General features: G+C 37.3%; 1 protein-coding gene across 1 annotated transcript in view; it reads left to right on the forward strand.

Annotated features, from left to right (window-relative positions):
* LOC102513310 (contactin-associated protein-like 2) overlaps positions 1-21,802 on the forward strand; it is a 1,230,151-nt gene that overhangs the window by 812,562 nt on the left and 395,787 nt on the right. Inside the window, exons 6-9 of the mRNA XM_032484371.1 lie at positions 1,608-1,811; positions 6,420-6,604; positions 11,874-12,017; positions 15,175-15,439. Of these exons, the coding sequence (XP_032340262.1) occupies positions 1,608-1,811; positions 6,420-6,604; positions 11,874-12,017; positions 15,175-15,439 (798 nt within the window). The remainder of the gene's footprint in view (positions 1-1,607; positions 1,812-6,419; positions 6,605-11,873; positions 12,018-15,174; positions 15,440-21,802) is intronic.

Here is a 21,802-nt window from a genome sequence, read left to right on the forward strand (position 1 = left end):
TTTCTTTGTGAACTTTTTAGAATGCAACAGTTCTCTAAATCTAAAAGCATAAATGTTTGGGATCATAGAGTAAATCTTTTTTAAAGCATTCAAAATCCATTGATGAGTTGAAAGGAAAACTTAGATTTGCTGTTAAGCAATGTTTGAAATAACTGTCTTCGTAGCAATTCACTCTATAGAGTTAGTTAAGAGCAAGACTTATACGGGGAAGTACTACACAGAAAGGGTGAACGTAGTTCTCGTGGCGCTGTACCTTCACCTAGGCTGCTATGAGGTGGGGTGGCCTTGTGACAGGGAATCCAAAGTATTCCGCCTGCTGATTGAAGTTAACAAGTACCGGAGGCCCAGGACACGTGGTGAGACGATATTTCTCTGACAGCCTTTCAACTTGCCGTTCTTTTTCTCCAGTGTCTCCCCATGGGTTCTTTGGCATGACCTCGCCCCAAACTGAGAGGCTGGCTTCATCCAGGTTTATAATTCTAGGCTAGTTAGAGCTATCCAATTTAACTGGATTTTCTACAGTTTAATATTAAAAGCTAAACTAGATGACTTTTTAAGGGCATTTTTAATGATAAAGATCTAATTGTGGTAGCTAAGCTTCTCTCCGTACTTAAAATTTGATCCAAATGATTATAGTTCATCTTTGACCCATTTCATGGGTTGGCAATCCCCACTGGCCAACCGTGCATAATAAATGTAACCATCTCCTTTTCTATTTCTGGTATGAATAACTAGCAGCTATGAAACTCTTGCCCACTGTCCCCTGTTTCTGAGGTGGGCGACAGAATTGTTCATACTTCTTAAAAGTTGACATAATTTCATGTTTTCAGTGAAGCGTTCCCTAAAATAGCGTGAGAACTACTCCAGTATAGTATCAGCTCGGTCTTTGTCCTTCTCATCATACATGTGTAAGGACGTCTTTGTTTAATGCAGTCAAAAACATCGGCGCCCCCACTCTCCATTCCAAAGGCAAGGGGCCAACAAGAAATCTGAGACAGATATGGGGCCTGGGAGCAAATGGTGAGAGGCTTCTTAAAGTTCAATTAACTGCAGACTGTGGGTACAACCATAAAGTTTACTGAAAATGTAGTAGAATAGAAAAACCATTAGAAAAATGAGTATACCACAAGCCTTGCATTCCAAGATCCTCCACTGTGTGATGTCAAAGAAAAGAAAATCGGTGAGCAAAGTATATATTGAAAATCATGAAAACTCAGCCTCATTTAAGAAGGAAAATATTAAAATCTTGTAGTATCTCAGGGATTAAATATTTTACTCTTTTCAAGTAAACTCCAAACTCCCCCAGTTAAACATTTGAAGCATAGAAATCATTGATGGAATTTATAAGTATTACAAGTGAAGTAAGATTTTATATTGAAAAAGGTTTCTATGATCTCTCTTTATGAAGACATCCCATAAAGTCCACTTCAGGACATACAACAGACCAGAGAAAGAACCAGAACCAGAACCCAGGACTGCAGAGTTTTCAGGAAGAAACACTTCTTCCTCACTTGTTCTGTGCAAATGCCCATTGGAAGAGGGAATACCTCACACTGGCTGGCAGCACGCAATAACTAAACTGAAATGCTGTCTATTTCTTCTTTTAGGGGCTGATGTTATCAACTTTGACGGCCATGTTGTGTTACCGTATAGATTCAGAAACAAGAAGATGAAAACTCTGAAAGACGTCATTGCCTTGAAATTTAAAACCTCTGAGAGTGAAGGGGTGATCTTGCACGGGGAAGGCCAGCAAGGGGATTATATCACTTTGGAACTGAAAAAAGCCAAGCTGGTCTTCAGTTTAAACCTAGGTACGTTCCGACTTTTGGCCCCATTCTTTCCCTGTGTGAATATTCCCATTAGCTAAGTGCTCATGGTCTTTAGTCCTTAAAAATGCAAACTATAACAATAGTTCACATTTTGTTATCTGTTTTTAATTCATCGTGGTGGGTATATATTGAAATACTTATCCACTCAAAACTATGTATTACACACGTGTACCAAGCAGGCAGTGTGCTAGCACCCGGGATACAGGGTGAAAAATGCAGAAGGTCTTTGAGTTCGTGAAGTTCATGATGCAGTGGAAGAGTTGGGCACTGTGTTATCTGTTACTACTATTACTATTATTTTAACATAGCTAAATCAAAGGAAATGACTTCCAGTAATGATGAATAGTAGGAAATCAAATGAATAGAATAATATGATAGAGGATACAGCACAGGCAAGAGGGGTGGACATTAGAATATATAGTGAGGAAAGTCCTCTCCGAGGAGAAACTCCTCTCACTGAGATTTCAGTGATGACAAAAACTATCCCTGAAAACGTCTGGGAGAAGGCAATTGGGAGGAAGGAAACACTGAGACAAATGGCATGCCCAGGGAGCAGGAAGTCCGGTGTGGATAGACGTAGAGAGCAAGTAGGATAGAAGATGAAATTCCAAATTGGAGATTGTTCCAAATGCTGTAGTATCTTATTGGGTGTGGTGAAAGGCTTAGACATTATTTTAAGAATGGGGAGTCATTGGTAGGCTTTAAACTATATGGCACCATGATCTTATTTTTTTTTTAATGTACTGAGACTTCTGTAAGAAAAAAATGCTTGTATCAACATGATAGTCAAAGCCAGATGTCTGCCTAGTACAAGTGAGAGGTGGCACTGGCTTGTAGGAGGTTGTTGTCAGTGGAGATGAAGAGAAATAGGTATACATGGGAGATGATTTTGGTGCTAAATTCAGTATGATTTGTAGTAAATTGGATATGATGTAAGAAAGAGATGATATAAAGGATAATTTCTAGGGAATGGCTTGAGCTCCAAATGGACGTTAGTGTTATTTTCAGAAATACAGAAGGCTTTATTTTCTCTACAGAGTTTCCTCCATATAGAGGATTATTACTTTCTTCTAATAGAGGAACTGTCGAGATCTGCTTGTATAGGTGCATTTTAGTTGCCTATCAGTCATCAAAGTTGAGATTTCTATTAGGGAGCTGCATGCATGAGGTTGACAGGAGACATGCTACATGGAGACTGAGAAGTGGACAGGGAATATAGGAGGAAATACGAACATATGGCATCAAAGAGACTGGGGAAGGAAAGAGGCAGTCTGCTGTGGGCTGCTGTGTTGAATTCACCTCAAATGTCACCTAAGCAGAAGACAGACAAATGAGGTCACTGTTTGGCAACACAGAGATTACTGTTGATATACTGTCAATGGAATAGAAATGACAGTAGCTTTATGTCTTAGGTTAAGAAAAGATGAAAGGTGTGGAAATGAATATTTTAAATATAGTCAATGAGGAATGAAATGTTGGCTGGAGAATGAGATGAACTCAACGAAAGAATTACTGCTGTGTTTTGGGTTTTTGTAATTTTGAAGTGGACAGTACTACACATGTTTGTATGTTGAATGTCGCTAAGATTTACTCAGAGCTCAAGGGAAGATCCACAACACAGAAACTGACGTTCAGAATTATAATTCATGTACATTAACAGTACGTCAGTCCTCTTGCTTACCTAAAAATTTTAGGATTTATGCAAGAGTTGTTTGAAGGGCATCATATAGTCCACATTTTTCCTACGGTAGTGAGTTTAGAATTTGATAAAGATTTTATGATCTAAAATATATGAATAACTAAAATTCACATGATAAATGCACCCCAATGGAAAGCTACAAAAGCAAAGATTAAAACACAAAAACAGATCCTGCTTATATGCCTTCCTTATCAATATGGTGGTTCTAGCATTCTTGCATATGGCTTGTGTCCCACATATAAACTTTCATTACTTTGAAAATCAGTATTATACTAAAAATACAACTTCAATTAGTGTTTTTGGTTCATATACTTGATATAGTGTCTACAAAGACTTATCCTTTATTATAAAACTTTTCATGTTTAAAATCTTATCTGATAGAAATAATAGTTTCTATAACCAAAAATTATCCAAAAAAGCCAATTACTTAATTACACAAAAATACTTAAATGTTTATATTGAAATAATCATAACATTAAAATGCATGCCAAAACCTGGGAAAATGTCAAATATAGAAATTTAGTATCATTCATGAATAAGGATTCATACCACTTTATGAGAATATACTAAGACTTTAAGAGAAAATATTGCCAAAGGATATAAAAGACAACTCATAGGAGAAAAATTATAAATATTCTATAAATACCAAATGGTCAGCCAAACTCTATATAAAAGAAATGCACAATTAAACAATAAGATTCCAATTTTTTCAAGTAAGTAAATGTTAAAAATGATAATACCAGTATTGGTGAATTATGTGACAAAAAGAAATATTTCAGGAAAATAATTTGATAATATATCTTCGGATATTTTAAATTGTCTACATATTTTGTTATGATAATCATAAAGAAACAATAAGAAATAACTAATACTTAAGTCCAAGGATTTACTTTACAATATTAATTACAAAATCAATAATTGAAAGAAAAGAAGCTTAATGTATAGAAATAGGTTGATATGTATTGAAAATGTCTATGAATAATTTTAATTATGTGAGAAATACTGTATAGCATTAAATGAAAACTTCAGAAAAACTGTAAAGAATATATCAATATTTTCACATTATGTATATGAATTATATGCATTATAGAATTATGTATATAATTAAATGTATGTATATAAGTCTGGAAGGAAATAGACCATACTATCTTTAGTGGTAGAAATGAGTCATAAATGTTTTACATATTAATTCGTTATAATAGTCTCCATCTATAATACTGAACATGTATTCATATGTCACCTGGGAGAAAAATAGCCCGAAATAAGTTTTGAAATAAGGTCAGTAGCGAGTAAGGAGGGATGGGGGAAGAGAAACCACAAAACAAAATGTAAGTGCTTTTTAACAACATGCACGGTTGCACACACTCACACACACTCACACTCACACACACACTCAGAGCAATTGGATCCTATCTAAAGAAGTTTAGTTTTTCAAACCTTTCTCCTTTAAAGAAAAAAAAAATGAAACAAAGACTTGCCTTTAATAGCCACCGTGCTTGGTGTGAGTGTGACATTACTGTTGTGAAACAGAAACTGATCACACGGCCTCACAGACAAGCTCATTACCATTTCACGGGAAAGCGGTTTACTTAGAGTTTCACTAACTGTCTGGAATTTATGACAGCCATGGAAATATACCCACTCAGGTCCCCGCTATCGCTCTTAATGCCGTTACGTAAATACCAGGGACGTCTGGCTGCGGCTAGTGTTCTAGTCTAGAAATTTGAAGCAATGAAACTGAATGCAGCCTTTCACTTAAACTAATTCTTTCTTTTCTCTGCCCCTCTCCCAGCCCCCATGTACATACACACACAGTCACAATCACACATCAGCATTTCATTTCATCACCAAAAGGGAAGACAATTTCATCTAGGAAATCTACAGAGGAATGTGGGGCATAGGCATCGTTAGCATCCCGAATGTGAAAAAATGGAAATAACGTAATTCTTCAGTCAGTCGTTTGTTCTCTTCTTTCCATTATGCTGTTTATTCTGAAACAAGGTTATACCTTTACAGCATTTAGTTTTTGTCTGAACGTAAAAAGCAGCACTTGATTAGACAAAATAGAAAATTGTATATAGAATATGTAAACAGCGTCCAGAGATGACCTCAGGAACGATCACATGTTCTCGCAACCTTTCACTCTTATTTATAGTCTTGTTGTTATGAAGATCTTACTTCAAAACTGGATTAATGCTGCTTGTATATTTTTGCAAGTTTTTATGTTAAAGTAGAACTTGAGTAAATTTTCCATGACATTAAATATTACATTGTGCTGAAGATTATGGCTTTTGGAGTCATGAAAAAAAAATCTGAAAATTGTCATGCTGCATTTTCTTGACCAAAAATAATAATAATAATGGTAATAATAAAAAATTACCAGGTAACTTTTAATGAATATTTACTATATGTCAAGAAGTGTAAAAGTTTTTTGCATGTACTAATTAATTTAATCCTCATGGCAACCTTGTAAAGCAGGCACTACTATTTTTCACTTTTTACATATGAGGAAACAAAGGCTTGCAGAATTGTCAACTTGGCCAAGTTCATGGATCAAGACAGTGGTGGAGGCAGCATCAGAGTCCAGGCATGCTGGCTTCAGAGCCCATGGGACACTGACTTTATAAGGAATCTACCAAATTTAGCAGAATTGAGGGGGGAAAAGAAAGCTCATTTTTTTAAGGAAGCAGACATTTTTCCATCTTTAATAGCTTTTATGTAGTTTGAACATAAAACTGTTGGAAAGTGTAGCTGCATGCTGGTTTCCCATGTTAGCTTCCGTGGACAGAGCTTTGGTGGCACGTCCACCCACGACTTTGTAAACGAAAGGTCTCCTTTGACACAGAGTCGTGACGTCATTGCCTTCCTTCTTTTCCACTCGTGTGACTCAGGAAGCAACCAGCTTGGCCCCATATATGGCCACACATCCGTGATGACAGGAAGTCTACTGGACGACCACCACTGGCACTCTGTGGTCATTGAGCGCCAGGGCCGGACCATCAACCTCACCCTGGACAGGAGCGTGCAACACTTCCGCACCAACGGGGAGTTCGACTACCTGGACTTGGACTATGAGGTAAGCTTGAGGATGTGCGAACTGTGGCGCCAAGCAGCTGCCTCAGTTTCCTGCTGTACTGTCGTATTTATTGTTTGGGGTTTTTTTTTGTTTATATATGTATATTTATTGAAGTAGAGTCAATGTTTACATTGTTGTGTCAATTTCTGGTGTACAGCATAGTGCTTCTAATCATATACGTTCCTACACCATTTTCCTTTTATTCTCCAAAGAGAACTTAACATGCAACTTCATAACCTAAGTTATTAATATGTCATTTTACACATTTCTAAATTTTTAATAATGAGTACTTAAAATATTTTAAAAATCTTGGTACCAAAGTAACATATATTTGAAGAGAAGGACCATTTATCATATTATCAGGGCCATTTAACAAGTCCAGAATAAATGTAAGTTGTAATCTTTCCGTTGGTAATTAATTATAAATTGCTTGTTCTCAATAATTTACAGTGTATTATGTATACAGGATTGCCTGATATTTATTACAAAATGTTGAATAAGAAATCCTGAGTTCTGACTTACATTAAGTCATTTATAGATTTTTGACTGTAGACAGTTCTTTTGACAAGTTCTATTTTCTCAAATATAATTGTCATAAAAGAAATAAAAATACAGAATATTTTGAAGAGATTGTCCATAAGTAAGAGGATTTTTTTCATCTTCCAAATGATCAGATATTAAAAAATAATCAATGATCATATTGGTTCAGTAAAAATATATGTATTCTCATAATATACTGGTAGGCGTGTCAAGTTTTTTAATAAATTATTTGGAAAGCAATTCAGACTTAAAATGTCGATCAAAAATGTTACTCATAAATAGGGAAGAAAGTTCTGGAAGAAGGTGTTCATCACCGGGACACCCCTATGAGTTTGCTGCACCATCTCAGTGTGCCTTGGCCCCCAGTTTCAAAATTGCAGATATAGACATATACACGTATGTGTGTTACCAATATCTATACATAATTCTTTTAGAATATAGAATGTGCCCACCATAAAATGGTAAATGAAAAAGTCAGGATATACAACTATGTTTTCTACTTTCTTTATACGTTTAAATAGTTTCCAGTTTTCTGTAATATGGATACATTACATACATTTCTTAATAGAAATTTAGAATAGAACATACTATGTAAACTTCGATGGAAACTTTATCAGCATTCAAGTAAATGTGAGGTTATCAGGAAATAACTGCCCCTCCAAAAACGTCTCTTTAAATCAGAAATGATTGTTGAAAGGGAAACACTGTGAAAATCCCAGAAGTGTCTACCTTCTCTGAATTAGTATAAATCTTAGCTTATGTGACTTTATCTCCCACTGTATGAGAGAATTTAAAGATGAATTATTCGTTCTCCAGTAATAAACTTTGAAGTACCGTAGAAGAGGTGAGAAATCCTGGATCATTAGCAATGGGCAAACACAATTCCAATTTTCAAAAACCAGAATTAAAAATTTGGGGTCATAGACCCTACTGAGTTTGTGATGAAATCTATGAATATTCACGCAGACACACAGTGGTTTCCACTGGGTCAGCAGTTTCGTGGACACTTTGAAGCCCATCTGTGTAGAATACCACGTCGGAGAACCTCACCTGTAGACTGAAATGCTTGAGATGTATTTGTCAGAGAGACATAGGAAGAAATTTAAGTTTACTAAGAAAGAATCAGGATAGACTCAACTCATTTCACTTCGTCGAGCCACTGCCTGATTACTTTTCTCAGATACGCAGTTGCTGGCGTAAGCTGTAATGAAATGGTTGGTCCTGCTTTTGTATCTCTCCATGTTTACCTTAATATATAGCGATTCTCTTTGCTTACTTGTTTAAAGAAACTCAGGGAGTACAGTTGAGTGGATCTGTTGGTGTTTTATATACATCTCCTTGAAGCAATGGGCTTGTTATGAATAACAAGAGACACACCTCTCACTCAGGAAATTGCAGAGATTTTGGGAGCTCTGTGCTAGGAACATAGCGGACAGACACCAAATATATACATTATACAGTGTTTCCATCAGATAGACACAATAATGCAAATAAACTCAAGAGCATACATGATAGTAAAATGTAGAGGTGAGTTCCAAGTAGTCGTTAATTTTTTGTTTAATATAGTGTATTTAATTTAAAGCTTATATATTTTCATTTTTCGCAATGACTTTAACCATCAGTTCTCATGAGCCAGTATGAGCAGGATGCAGTGCACCATGGGGTTAGGTACATAACACTAGGGCTCGTTGAATAATCCCTGTCCTCATTTCCAGACCTTTACATCATGAAAGAAGCAACAGAAGACGAGTTTGTTCCTCTGTCGTAGCTCAAAGTGGGCATTTGGTGGGGAGAAGCCTGGAGAGTTCGCCTCCCTCACTTCTCGGTAGCCCATTTACACCACATGGTGACCCAGTCACCACTTCGGTCAAGCTGCTAGCTGCATGGTGGCCTGAGGAGGGTGCAGCAGTGCTCAGAGGCACCTCGCTTCATCCTTCCTCCTCTTGGCCAGGGAGAACGCGGGGCAGGACCGCAGCCTGCAGTTTGTCCCGGCTTCTCCCCACTCTTCATCCGTGTTCCAAGACGCATGCACTTGATGTCATGCCCTCGCCTTTGCGATACACTCTGCTTTGAGAGGAGAGGAATGGCTCCCCCTTGTCCGTTGCAGAACTGGGCTAAGATTTGAGAAACTGGTTAGAATTTTGGAGGTAATCAATTGCCTGGGCTCAAACCAGAGTGAAAAAGCTTGGGTTTAAATCCCTTTTTGCCCCTTACTGGTTGTGTGTCAGTGGAGAAATTATATTCCCCTGCTATAACAGTGACTATAAGAGCACATTGCTCACAGGGCTATGTGAGGAGGTAGCAGGAAGTAATGTAAATCACGAATATATCAGTTAGACTGCAAGGGATGTGTGCTTATTCCTTTCATAGAAAAGGAGCCTGTAGGCAGGTAGCCCTGGGCTCGAATGCCGGCATCATGGTTGTCAAGACCCCAGTCTGTTTTTTCTTGCTGCCGCTCCATCCCCTCTGCACATCACTCACATTCCATCTTGCATTCCAGCCAGTGGGAGGGAAGGGAGTGAAGGAGATTGTACCCCACAGCTCCCCCCTTTTAGGTATAGTTCTTAGGGTCACACGCAGCCCTTCCACCTAAATCTCATGAGACCGAAATTTATTTAAAGAGATTGATCAATGCCATGTATTGGCTGGAGAGCATGTGCCCGCTGAAAAGCAATGTTTTTTCTTAAAGAAGGTGGGAGAAAGGATACTCGGAGGCATCTAGTAGTCTCTGCCACACTTTGTAAACTCTTGGATCGGTGCAGTTCTTTTTTGGAGTCCGGTTGTCAGTGAATGGCAGTGTCATTAATGAGGCACTCATATGAGTCATATCAATATCTGATTATTAGTCTAACAAATGCAATAGTTTTATACTGTGAGAATACGTACAATATCAGAAGGTATTTTGTGGTCCAGCCACTGTGCTTTATTGGTGAGAATCCATAACCAGAAAGAAGGGAAATCCTAATATCCAATGATGAGGTAGATTAGGAACTGGGATTGGAACCCACGTCTCTTAACTGTAAGGAATCTGGTAAATTGAGCCTGCGACGCCTCGCCAGGGAACCTCCTGTAAGGGACACGACACGTGCCGAGGGCTGTCAAACACAGAGAAACCATAAGGAGTGTTTGAATCACCATCCCAAACGAAAATGAGAGTCCCCAGATAAAGAAACTGTGCACAGAGAAGAGTAAAACACTACTTTTAAACTAACATTTAGTACTGTTACTCACACTGTGATGCTGCATGTCATTAAGCATAGAAGGTCTTGTTACTATCAACTGGAGCAGAATTTGATCAAATAAATCGTGGGCAGGAAATACAACACTCCATGAAAGTATCAGTAATTCTCACCTTTGGCATTAAGTGCATGTATATAGCACCTAGTCAGTTCAGGTCAACACCACTTGAGAATATTTCCCTAACCTGTTTTCGAGTACTCTCTGTTTTTTCTTCTGTTGTTTCCTAATTCCTTTCAATGTATTTATTATTAGTTTTTCTTGTTTCTTCCCATATATAAACTCTATGGTAAATGACATATATTCAGCTAATGATTATTCATACATTTATTTTTATTTTAAGTGAGGTCTTTTTGGTTTATACTGTCTCCTAAATCATTATTAATTTGTACATTTCCCCCCCAAAAAAAAACTAGTTAAGCGTTTAAAATGGCAAAACACTGAATAACAGAAACATAATTTGTGTCTCCTAGAACCCAAAGATCTCTGTCTTATGTATCGAATATGAAGTATTGACGTTGAAATATGTCTTAACTTTGTTTTCATTTTTTAAACTTTGCAAGAAAAATTGGTCATGGTAACTGAATAATAATTAATATAAATTTAAGATCTAGATTATATATCTTGATATTACAGCTACAATAGCAGATTCATTAACTACTCATTCACAATTAGCAGTAAAATTCATTATTGGCAACACATAATTAAGTATAATTTGTATGATATGAAATTGATATTTCAGTACTGTAATTTGACCAAAGAGATGTGGGAAAATACATGCTCTATCTTCATCGGTCATAGTAGCTTGAGAGTCACGGGGAGGAGCATTGACCTTTTTCCTTTGGATTTAGGAGACCTGGAATATTTTTAAGTCTGTACTTCTCAAATTACAGCCTCTGAGTCCAAAGATATTCCTAATCGATAGAGTAATGAGACTTTTTGAACCGTTTTCTGTGTTCAAAATAAGTCTAATGAATTATCTACACTACCGGTCATTCGACTCCAATGTCTAAGATGAGTGAATACAGTATTCCTTGCTTCGGGTTGAAGTTTTATGAACTTGAGATATTAGTGCTGATTATCTCATGAGGACCAAAAGCCTTTGTTGGTGGTATGTCTTTGAACGATCAACATAAAACTGTATTTTTAATATTATGTAACAAAAAGATGTTTGCTGTGTAACATCTTTTAAAACCTTCTCAGGGAAATTTATAAAATGTCCTCGGGGTGGTGCAAATGCTAAGGGTCGTGCCTCTTCTTGTTCAAGTTATAATCTGATTGTCAGAATGAATGACAGTCAGGATGCTCTTCAGGAACAACGTAAGTTATTATGCCAGAGATTTGGGGGGCAGGAAGAAAAGTGTCTGTGTCTGTGGGCTGAGGTCAAGGTGACCGACCCTAGCTGAATTAGCAGTCGTCTAATTTATTGTGAATGCTGTTATTTTTTCTTTAAGTCAACACAGTGTGTTTACCTTTTTTCTTTTTCTCAAAGATCACCTTCGGAGGCATCCCCTTCTCTGGCAAGCCAAGCTCCAGCAGCAGAAAGAATTTCAGAGGCTGCATGGAAAGCATTAACTACAATGGCATCAACATCACTGATCTCGCGAGAAGGAAAAAGCTGGAGCCGTCAAATGTGGTAAGAGCTTTCACCCCCAAAGTAGCGGTTCCCAGAGAAATCAAAGACTTTGTTTTGTGTGGACTGTTAATGAACAATACCGTAGCATCTATCATGGTCCTCGTGGTGGGCTCAACCATGCAAAACTAACTTTAGTGTCACCTGAAAAATGTGGAGGTACTGAATATACTCTGAGCATAGATACTGGGTTTTGAGTTAAATTAACCTGAAATAGTAAGTTTTATTCAGAGGGGCCCAGAATTTCTGCTGCAGGGTGTGTGGGCTCCCCACGACAGAGGACCAGGTATATACTTCAGAGCAGGTTTCACGCCAGCTTTTCAGCAGCTGCTAAATTGTTAGCATCATGTTTCCAAGTGTCCCAACACGTCTAGCTCTGCGTTTCTTGTTTACGATGTAATTCAGTATTTTAAGAGTTTTTAAAGCAGGAACTTTATTCTATTTACTTCCCTGTTTCCAAAGATAATTCATCCAAATATGCAAATCAATAAGCTATTTGTCAAAGCTCTAAGCATACTTAAATATTATGCAATTAAGTAAAGAGTGATTGCATTGGAGAGTGAACGCTGTGACTCAGAAGCGCACAGTGGTCTCCTGGCTCTGGTGTGAGTGTTTCCTGGTCCAGTTCTTTCAAGGAGGAGAGCGAAGAATCAGGGGACTCTCTAGCACACTTGCCTCCCTGTGACACCGCGTAAAAGACGGCAGCTTACAAAGTGGAATGTGAGCTCCCTACGATCCTGCAGGAACAGAAGCTGCTTCAACCCCAAAGTATCATTTGGAAGAGGCTGGGATTCCAGAGACCCGTATATCTGGGGGCCAGAGGAAGTAGGTGATACCATGAGTGTTTGCACTGTGTGTCTGAAAGAATTCTGCTGCTCTCATTACCCCCGGTCTGAGCCTAGGGCTTTCATAAAATTATTGGATGGATGGAAATACCTAATGAATAAACAAGAGTTCAGGCTGGATATATAAGAAACTAAAAAAATATTAATTTAATGCAAAATTTTTCTTTACTAATTATTTTTCTTTAAAATGGTGATGAATTTATATTAATACTTAAAAACTGATCTTTGGTGAAATTTTCTCGTACATATATCAACTGTAGGGATAACAGCTCCATATATAGGCAACCGGCGCTGTGCTCGGCATGGTACATATATGATAACCTAAGAATAACGCTACAAAGGAGGTATGATCATGAACAATTTATAGATGAAAACTGAGATTTAACCTGAGAAAATGATTTTGCAAGGTGACTGAATATGAGTGCAAACCTAGGTTGTGGGTTCACAGTATATGATCCCCGAGGTCATGTCTCCTTTCACGCTGTGTTATTTCTCATCTAGAGCAGTACTTATATATATGCTATATTAAGCTTTGGATAAAATGGCGCCAGAGTCCTGTTTCCTCAGAAATTGTTGCTTAGGACAGAAGGGCACAGAGTCCAAATCATCATAGTAGTCTTTCCATCTTTGGAAAGTTTGCTTCTTTGAGAAAAGGTCAAGTGTTATTTCTGCCTGAACCTCCCCGTTGATCCTCGGATGGACCCATTAGGTGCCCAAACTTCAGAGAATTGCACTACGGAGACTCATTCCAAAACCAGCTTCACTGCCAAATATATCATGCTTATAAATGTGATTTTAACTTGAATGACAAAGATATTTAGTAAAGCATGACTTGTCTATATTTGTTAAAATAGAATGAACAGACATAAAAAAGGCTTTTACACCAAAATATGTGTATGGATTAAAATTTCAGGCAGTAGAGAGGCAAGTGAGGCACTTTGCAGGCAGCTCTTCAACTGGCAAATATTCATGCAGGGAATCTGCTTTCAAGGACGTCAGGTGCTGATATTTCAGTGAAACTGACTCAGCCCTCATCTCGCACCCCCTCCACACACACACCCAGTCCCTTGTATGTTGATTCCAGGGTCAGCCTTAGAAAGGAGCTTTGACTTTGCCGGGAGACAGTCCCCACGACACAGGTATATGGGCTACCACAACATTTCAGTTATGAAGCATCAGCAGCTCTTTTCATCAGGAAAAGTATTTTAAAATAATCATCTGCGAAGGTACAGTGCAAATTTAATTTGAATATTAATTCAGGGGGACAGCCTACGTTAGGCTTAATGGTTCATGTACTGAAATGGAAGAGCTGTGCCTCTAGGGGTAAATGATGTGGTGTGGACGAAAGGAAGGAGGAAGGAAAGAAGGAAAGAAAGAAAGATGAAGTGAAAATGTCTTCAAATCGTATTCAAGATACTATGCTGGGATTAAAAAAAAAGATGGAAGAAAATGTAGATTTTTAGTTCTTTAAAAGGAAGATACTTAAGACATTAGAGTATAAAATTCAATGTATCTGTATAATATGTCAACTTTTTTCATACCAGGAAGAGGGAGTGTGATGGGGAAGGAGTAAGCTTTAATTATTGCAAGTTCTTTTTTCATTTTGTACATTCATGTCACTGTTTCCACAAGCATTAATGCGTTATGATACATGCAAGCCTCATGGGAATTTAGATGGGATTTTAAGTTGAATAACAAAATAATCTGAAATAATCACAATTATGCTGATGCTAAATAGTTAATGTTAATTCATATATATTAGGTATGGGGACAAAACCCAACAATATTTGTGCCATGATATCACTGTAATAAATAGTAACCAAGTGGTCCTAGTTCCCACTGATACTGGAATAATGTAGTAATAAACACGTGACCAAGGCCATCCAGGAGAGGGCGGTGGCATCTCCTCCGTGGCTCACACATCATCAGTAATGGCGGAGGGAGGAAGCAGCTCTTTGCCATCTTCAGAAAGTCCAGTGGTCCACACTCAGTCCTATAACACAGGAGTACATCCAGTCCATGGCCAGCTCATCACATCAGTGTGTCGGACTGTCAGTTCCATGTTGGACGGTGCTTGTGTGAACCCTCAGCTTGATGGCCATCTGCTAGACCCTGTCAGCCAGAGCAGAGAGGCCTCTTCCATGCCAAGGTGTCCAGCTGCTGAGTCTGTGTCAGATTGCTGCATGGGAGAGTTTCACACAAGCTCCAGCTCAAGCTCTGCTTGGAAATTTGTAGAACTGTAGCTTTTTCTACTGTTTTATATAGATGCTTATTTCATTCTAGATTTCCTCAACGTACGCCCTTCTGTTTTACAGGGAAATTTGAGTTTCTCCTGTGTGGAGCCCTACACGGTACCTGTCTTTTTCAATGCCACCAGTTACCTGGAGGTGCCCGGACGGGTTAACCAGGACCTGTTATCAGTTAGTTTCCAGTTCAGGACTTGGAACCCCAATGGTCTCCTGCTTTTCAGTCATTTTGCGGATAATTTGGGCTACGTGGAGATTGACCTCACCGAAAGCAAAGTTGGTGTTCATGTCAACGTCACGCAGACCAAGATGAGCCAAATCGATATTTCCTCAGGTCAGTGAAATCTATTCAGTATTCATTCCGGAAACTGCTATTGGTCTCTCCAGGGCGAAGGTTGTGTTTTTGTTTTGTTGGGATCACATGCTCGTGATTATGTTTGGATTCAGGCTTTTGAGATACTTCTTGGCTGCCCTGAGTGTAGACTGACAAAGGGAAACTTGAAAACTTGCTGAGAGGGTAAGGGTGGGTGAGGAGGAAGGTTGGTCAAGACCGTCTTAGAGGACTGAAATCTTCCATTTCTCACCAATGCTAGTTCATTTTAAACCTAGTGATGGCTGTTTCTCTCAGTTAATATTGTATGTTTAAAAACAAAGAAAATTTTATTAACGTAAGAGTACTTAGTATCATTTGACTTTATGGGCATTAAAATACCTTTTACTATTAGTAATGGGGTTGTATTGATTTAATTATGACTTTAAAGGTATGTTCAGCTGCTTGAATTAAAACTTCAAAGGGATCTTGCTAAACTTGTGCAAATGGTCAGAAAACTAAGGGGGTGGGAGTACAAAGAGGAAGGACAAGAGGTATGTATCAACTGAGGGAAGACTGCCTGGCTAAGTAGGGTCATTTTTTAACTTTGACATCATACTGGTATGATACACTGAGACTTTGGTGATGTTATTTGAACAAACTTAGTGACCTCGGAATATTGTTTGATTAATATGGTACAAAGGAAGCTGAAATTGCAAAGTGAGATATCACAAACAAAGAAAATAATTGATGATATGCAACCGATAAATAGTTAAAAAAAATTCACCAGGTTTCTCTGGATGTTCCTTGTTATAGATGTTTTATTTTGTAAAGAACTCCTTAGAAGTGGAAGGCAGAGAGAAAAAGAACATTTCCTGAGCGCCTAGTACAGATGTATCAAATACTGAGAGAAGAAGCTCTTAGCAGAACGCTCAACTGTGTAACTGCTGGCTCTGATTGCTCAGTAGTCCGGGTGTACTTACGACGCCATATGCATAGGTCTGACAGTGTCTAGCACGTTGTATGGTTTGGGTCCATCTCATTTCCCCTCTATGCCATCAGCTCCTTGAAGGCAGAGACCACGCCCTTGTATATGTGTGTATAGAGCGGCACCTGTAACCTAAGGGATGCTCCAGGATTGTTTGTAGAGTTCAGCACTGTGGCTCCAAGAACTAGTGTTCACTGACCGAGTATCTCCTGCTCAAGGATATGTGTCTTTCCGTACAATCGGCTTTGTGTGTAGGCATGGCGCTGTGTGGACTGTTACTGGCAAGGACTCAGGGAAGACATGGGAACCAGTGTGTCAGAGGTGTATCTGAATTATTGAAATCAAAAGCTATTTTGAAAAACCTAGATATTTACTTTATGTTTGCATTGTTAGTTTTGCTTTTGCCCTGAATGTTCAGAGACAAAATGATGGATCCCTGTATTTTATCACTACTTCCCAGGATAAATATACCTGAGGAGATACAGAGCAAATAGAAATTATCTGCAGTGACCAGAATAACACATAAAACAAATGCACATACAAATATTTACCACAGTTGAAAATCTCCCCACTGGATTCTGTTATGATTAATGATTCTTTTCTAATGCCTAAACACATAAAGTGTAAGTCAGAAGGTCTCCCTGCTGGCATTCGCTGAGCAAAGCCAACCTCCTGGTGGTTTTCCATATAACAGGAACCATTATAACTAAAAGAATAGGAGTTTAAGAATAGTGGTCAGTAAACATGTACTAATTTAATTTGGTTTAATCTAGGATTCCAAGATACTCCTATCTAATTTAAATTGTGTTTATTTAAAAAAAAAAGAATGAACAAAGGAATCTAGTATGCAACAGCTAATTTACCTTAATAGATTTGCTTAAATATAATAAAAGTGGGCTTTAGACATTTTTGTCAATGTAGCCAAAAATTTGTACAAATTGAGGAAGACAAATGTGAAATCTAAACATTTCTATAGTTTCTTATGCAGCCCAATGAAAATATTTGTTTTAAAGATTTCCATTTTTTCCCCATACAATGGTGGAAACTAAGACATTATCAGTTTATCACTGCTCAAGTTTGAGAAATATTAGTAAGCAAATGTATACGCATATACTTCAAGAAGTTGTATCTCGAACTCATTTAAACTGGGCTTATTAAAAAATAAAGGAAAAGAACAAAGAAATCCAACATATTCATTCATCCTGCAGTACATACAAAGCCCATAGAATACAATTTTCATTTCAAATTCAGTTAAATGTATGAATAACTTAATGTAAGTAGCAACACTGAGAAAATAATTAATTTAGAAAGATGAATTAGCCCAGGACACTAATGTTTCCTCTAAGAAAGGGAAATAATTCTGAATTATACCTACCCTATTCATTTGTTAATGAAGTATAGTTGATTTACAATATTGTGTTGGTTTTCAGGTAGGCAGCAAAGTGATTCAGTTTATATATATATAATGTGTGTCTACATAGATACACATTTTCAGATTCTTTTCCATTATAGGTTATTACAAGATGCTGAATATAATTCTCAGTGCTATATAGTAAATCCTTGTTGTTTATTTTATATACAGTGGTGTATATATGTTAATTCCATACTCCTAATTTATCCCTCCCCCTCTTTCCCCTTTGATAACAATAAGTTTGTTTTCTATGTCTGTGAGTCTATTTCTGTTCTGTAAATAAGTTCATTTGTATTATTTTTTAAATTCTACATGTAAGTGATATCATATAGTATTTGTTTTTGTCTCAGTTACTTCATTTAGTATGATAATCTCTAGGTCCATTCCTGTTGCTGCATATGGCAATATTCCATTCTTTTCATGGCTGAGTAATATTCCACTGTATGTATATACTACATTTTCTTTATCTATTTATTTGTTGACAGACACCTAGGTTGCTTCTATGTCTTGATTATTATAAATAGTGCTGCTATGAACATTGGAGTGCATGTATCTTTTTGAATTAGAGTTTTTGTCTTTTCCAAATATATGCCCAGGAATGGGATTGCTGGATCGTAGGATAGTTGTATTTTTAGTTTTTTAAGGAACCGCCAGACTGTCCTCCATAGGACAACAGTGCAGGAGGATTCCCTTTTCTCTGCACCCTCTTCATTGTTTATCATTTGCAGACTTTTTGCTGATGGCCATTCTGACCAAGGTAAGGTGATACTTCATTGTACTTTTGCTTTGCATTGCTCTAATAATTAGTAGTATTGAGCGTCCTTTCATGTGCCATCTGTATGTCTTCTTTGGAGAAATATTTAGGTCTTCTGTGCATTTTTTGATTGGCTTTTTGTTTTGTTTTGTTTTGTTTTTTTATATTGAATTGTATGAGCTGTTTGTATATTCTGTAAGTTAAGACCTTGTCAGTCTCATCATTTGCAAGTATTTTCTCCTAGTCTGTAGGTTGTCTTTTCATTTTGTTCATAGTTTCCTTTCCTGTGCAAAAGCCATAAGTTTGATTAGGTTCCATTTGTTTATTTTTGCTTTTATTTCTTTTGCCTTGGGAGACTCTCCTAAGAAAATACTGCTACAATTTATGTCAGGAAATGTTTTGCCTATGTTCTCTTCTAGGAGTTTTATGGTGTCATGTCTTATTGTTAGGTCTTTAAGCCATTTTGAGTTTATTTTTGTGTATGGTGTGAGGGAGTGTTCTAACTTCACTGAGTTACATGCAGCTGTCCAGCTTTCCCAGCACCTCTTACTGAAGAGACTGTCTTTTCTCCATTGTATATTCTTGCCTCCTTTGTTGAAGATTAATTGACCATAAGTTGTGGGTCTATTTCTGGGCTCTCTATCCTGTTCCACTGAGCTGTATGTCTATTTTTGTGCCAATGCCATGCTGTTTTGATTATTGTACCTTGGTAGTAGTGTCTGAAGTCTGGAAGGGTCATGCCTCCAGACTTGTTCTTTTTCCTCAGGATTGCTTTGGCAAGTCTGGGTCTTTTGTGGTTCCACATAAGTTTTAGGATTATTTGTTGGAGTTCTGTGAAAAATGTCCTGGGTCATTTGATAAGGATGGCAGTAAATCTGTAAATTGCTTTGGGTAGTGTGACCATTTTAACAATATTAATTCTTCCAGTCCAAGAGCATGGGGTACCTTTCTACTTCTTTGAATCATCTTCAATTTCCATAACCAACAATGTGAAAGATATGCTGAGAACCGTATCTACCCTATGTTTATCAACAGCATGAGCACTGAAGCATGTCAGTCCTATTTTGCCTCTTTTTTGAAATCGCTTGGTCAGAAAAATGTAGGAGATACAGAAAATCTAGAAGAGGGAAACACTTATTAATAACATCTTGTTCTTCACATACACATGTACACACGTGAACACTACTTCTAAATAGTTAGTTCTGTAGTCTAGGATAACGGTAACTCATCTGGTTGAAAAGTCTCTATATTCCATCTTGGACAACAGTGCTCTTTGGTGATGAATTCAAAATAAATCCTATACGTTAGAGCCTATTCGAAATATTATTTACCCTCTCCTTGCACTTTTTACCTCCACGCAGTGATTAATTTTTGTCTCATTCGTCATTGACTCTGACTTGTAAAAATCAACCTCTGAGTAACCTTGAGTTTGCAGAGTGGGTTATTAGTGAAAATGTTCACTCGCAACATAAACTTGCATGAAACATTCCAGCTATATTTATTTATAGTTGGAACAGTAGTTAGTGATTGGTGAATGTATATTTACCTTCTTCTAGGAATAAGGGTAAAAGAAAACAAAAGCAGGTGCTGAAAGGGTCAAATGGATAACATCTGTTTGCTCTGAGAGTTATTTTCATTTTAACCTTCATATCCATCATCATGGCGAAGGTAGACCTAGAAGCAATTTTGAGTACCTGAATTGTTTCCAGCATTATTGAGGTGTGATTAACAAATTAAACTGTATATATTTAGGTTGTACAGTGTGATTTTTAAATGCTGTACAATGTGATATTTTAATATATATATACATTGTGAAATGATTACCACTAACAAGTTAATTAATTCATGTATCACCTCACATGGTCATCTTTTGTGTGTGTGGTGAGAACACTGAAGATCCCCTCTTATTTTATTTTATATTTAAGAACACTTAGTGTATAATTAAGTTTCAAGTATACAAAGTAATATTATTAGCTATAATCACCATGCTGTATATTAGATTCCCCAGAACTTTTTCATCTCATAACTGAAAATTTGTACCTTTTGACCAATATACAGCAAGCCCCTGGCAACTACCATTCTACTCTTTGAGTCTATGAATTCTACTTTCGTAGATTTTACATATAAATGAGATCATACAGCATTTCTCTTTCTCTGTCTGGCTTATTGCATTTAGTATAACATTCTCCAGGTTGAAATGATTTTGATCAAAACAGTGAGAAAACATTTTCTCTTATACTCCATACCCACTGAAACGAAGTCTCATGAAATAAAAGTTGCCTTGTTCTTTAATGCACTCTCATAATTTCGGTGTTTCCTTTTCAATCTTTTTTCTCTTCCTTTAAAAAAATTGCCATAACCCCCTAAATGATTTCATGACCTAAAAACAAGCTGCAACCCATAATTGGGAAAACACTGACCTACAGATTTGTCTTCTGATTTGAAGAGTTAAAATTATAAGTTCTAATTGCCTATTTACTCCATCACTCCATACTGAAAAGCTAAATGTGTCTTCCAGAAACAATATTATAATAGTAGCTTAAAAAGTATTCATAGATATTGCTGTCTGTTAAATAGCCAAACAAAACAAACAAACAAACAAACAAAAAGCACGTACATGCACACAAAAAACCTTCCTACCATTTGAAATAAGGTTTTTATTGCACAGTGCCTCAATGTTATGCCACTAAATTGCAAACATGTTTAGAATAATACTCTAATATTAATAAGGTTGTAAAATGTGGTTCACCATTTAAATGGTGGAAGGAAATTGATTTCTGTAAATGAACTTTCTCATCTATTGAAAAAAAAAATCAGTTTCTATCCATGTAAACAAAGCTTTTCAGAAGAGTCGTTCAGAACATAGCCTGCTGCTAACTCACCTGTTAGCTGAGCTGATGTAGTCAGACCTCCCCATGTTGTTCATGTAGACATTGCTTCAGTTTTTGAATGACTTCTCAGCATCCTTACAGCTTCAGAAACCTGTACTCAGCAAACATCATCTTTGTATTTCTGTCTCCAAAGGCAGTTTTTCTGGGGCCGTGTTCTAGCTTTGTTTTGTAGCACCGTTCCCTTTGTAAAACTTTGATAAACTCCCACTTGGGTGCTTTGAGGGACCGTATCTTAGTCTAGCCAAGCTGCCTGAACAAAATACCACAGCCTGCCTGGCTTATTTGTTTCTCATAATTCTGAAGGCCGGAAGCCCAAGACTGGGGGGCCGGCCAGGTCAAGCTC

The sequence above is a fragment of the Camelus ferus genome, chromosome 7 (assembly GCF_009834535.1).
Source record: "Camelus ferus isolate YT-003-E chromosome 7, BCGSAC_Cfer_1.0, whole genome shotgun sequence".
Classification (NCBI taxonomy): domain Eukaryota; kingdom Metazoa; phylum Chordata; class Mammalia; order Artiodactyla; family Camelidae; genus Camelus; species Camelus ferus.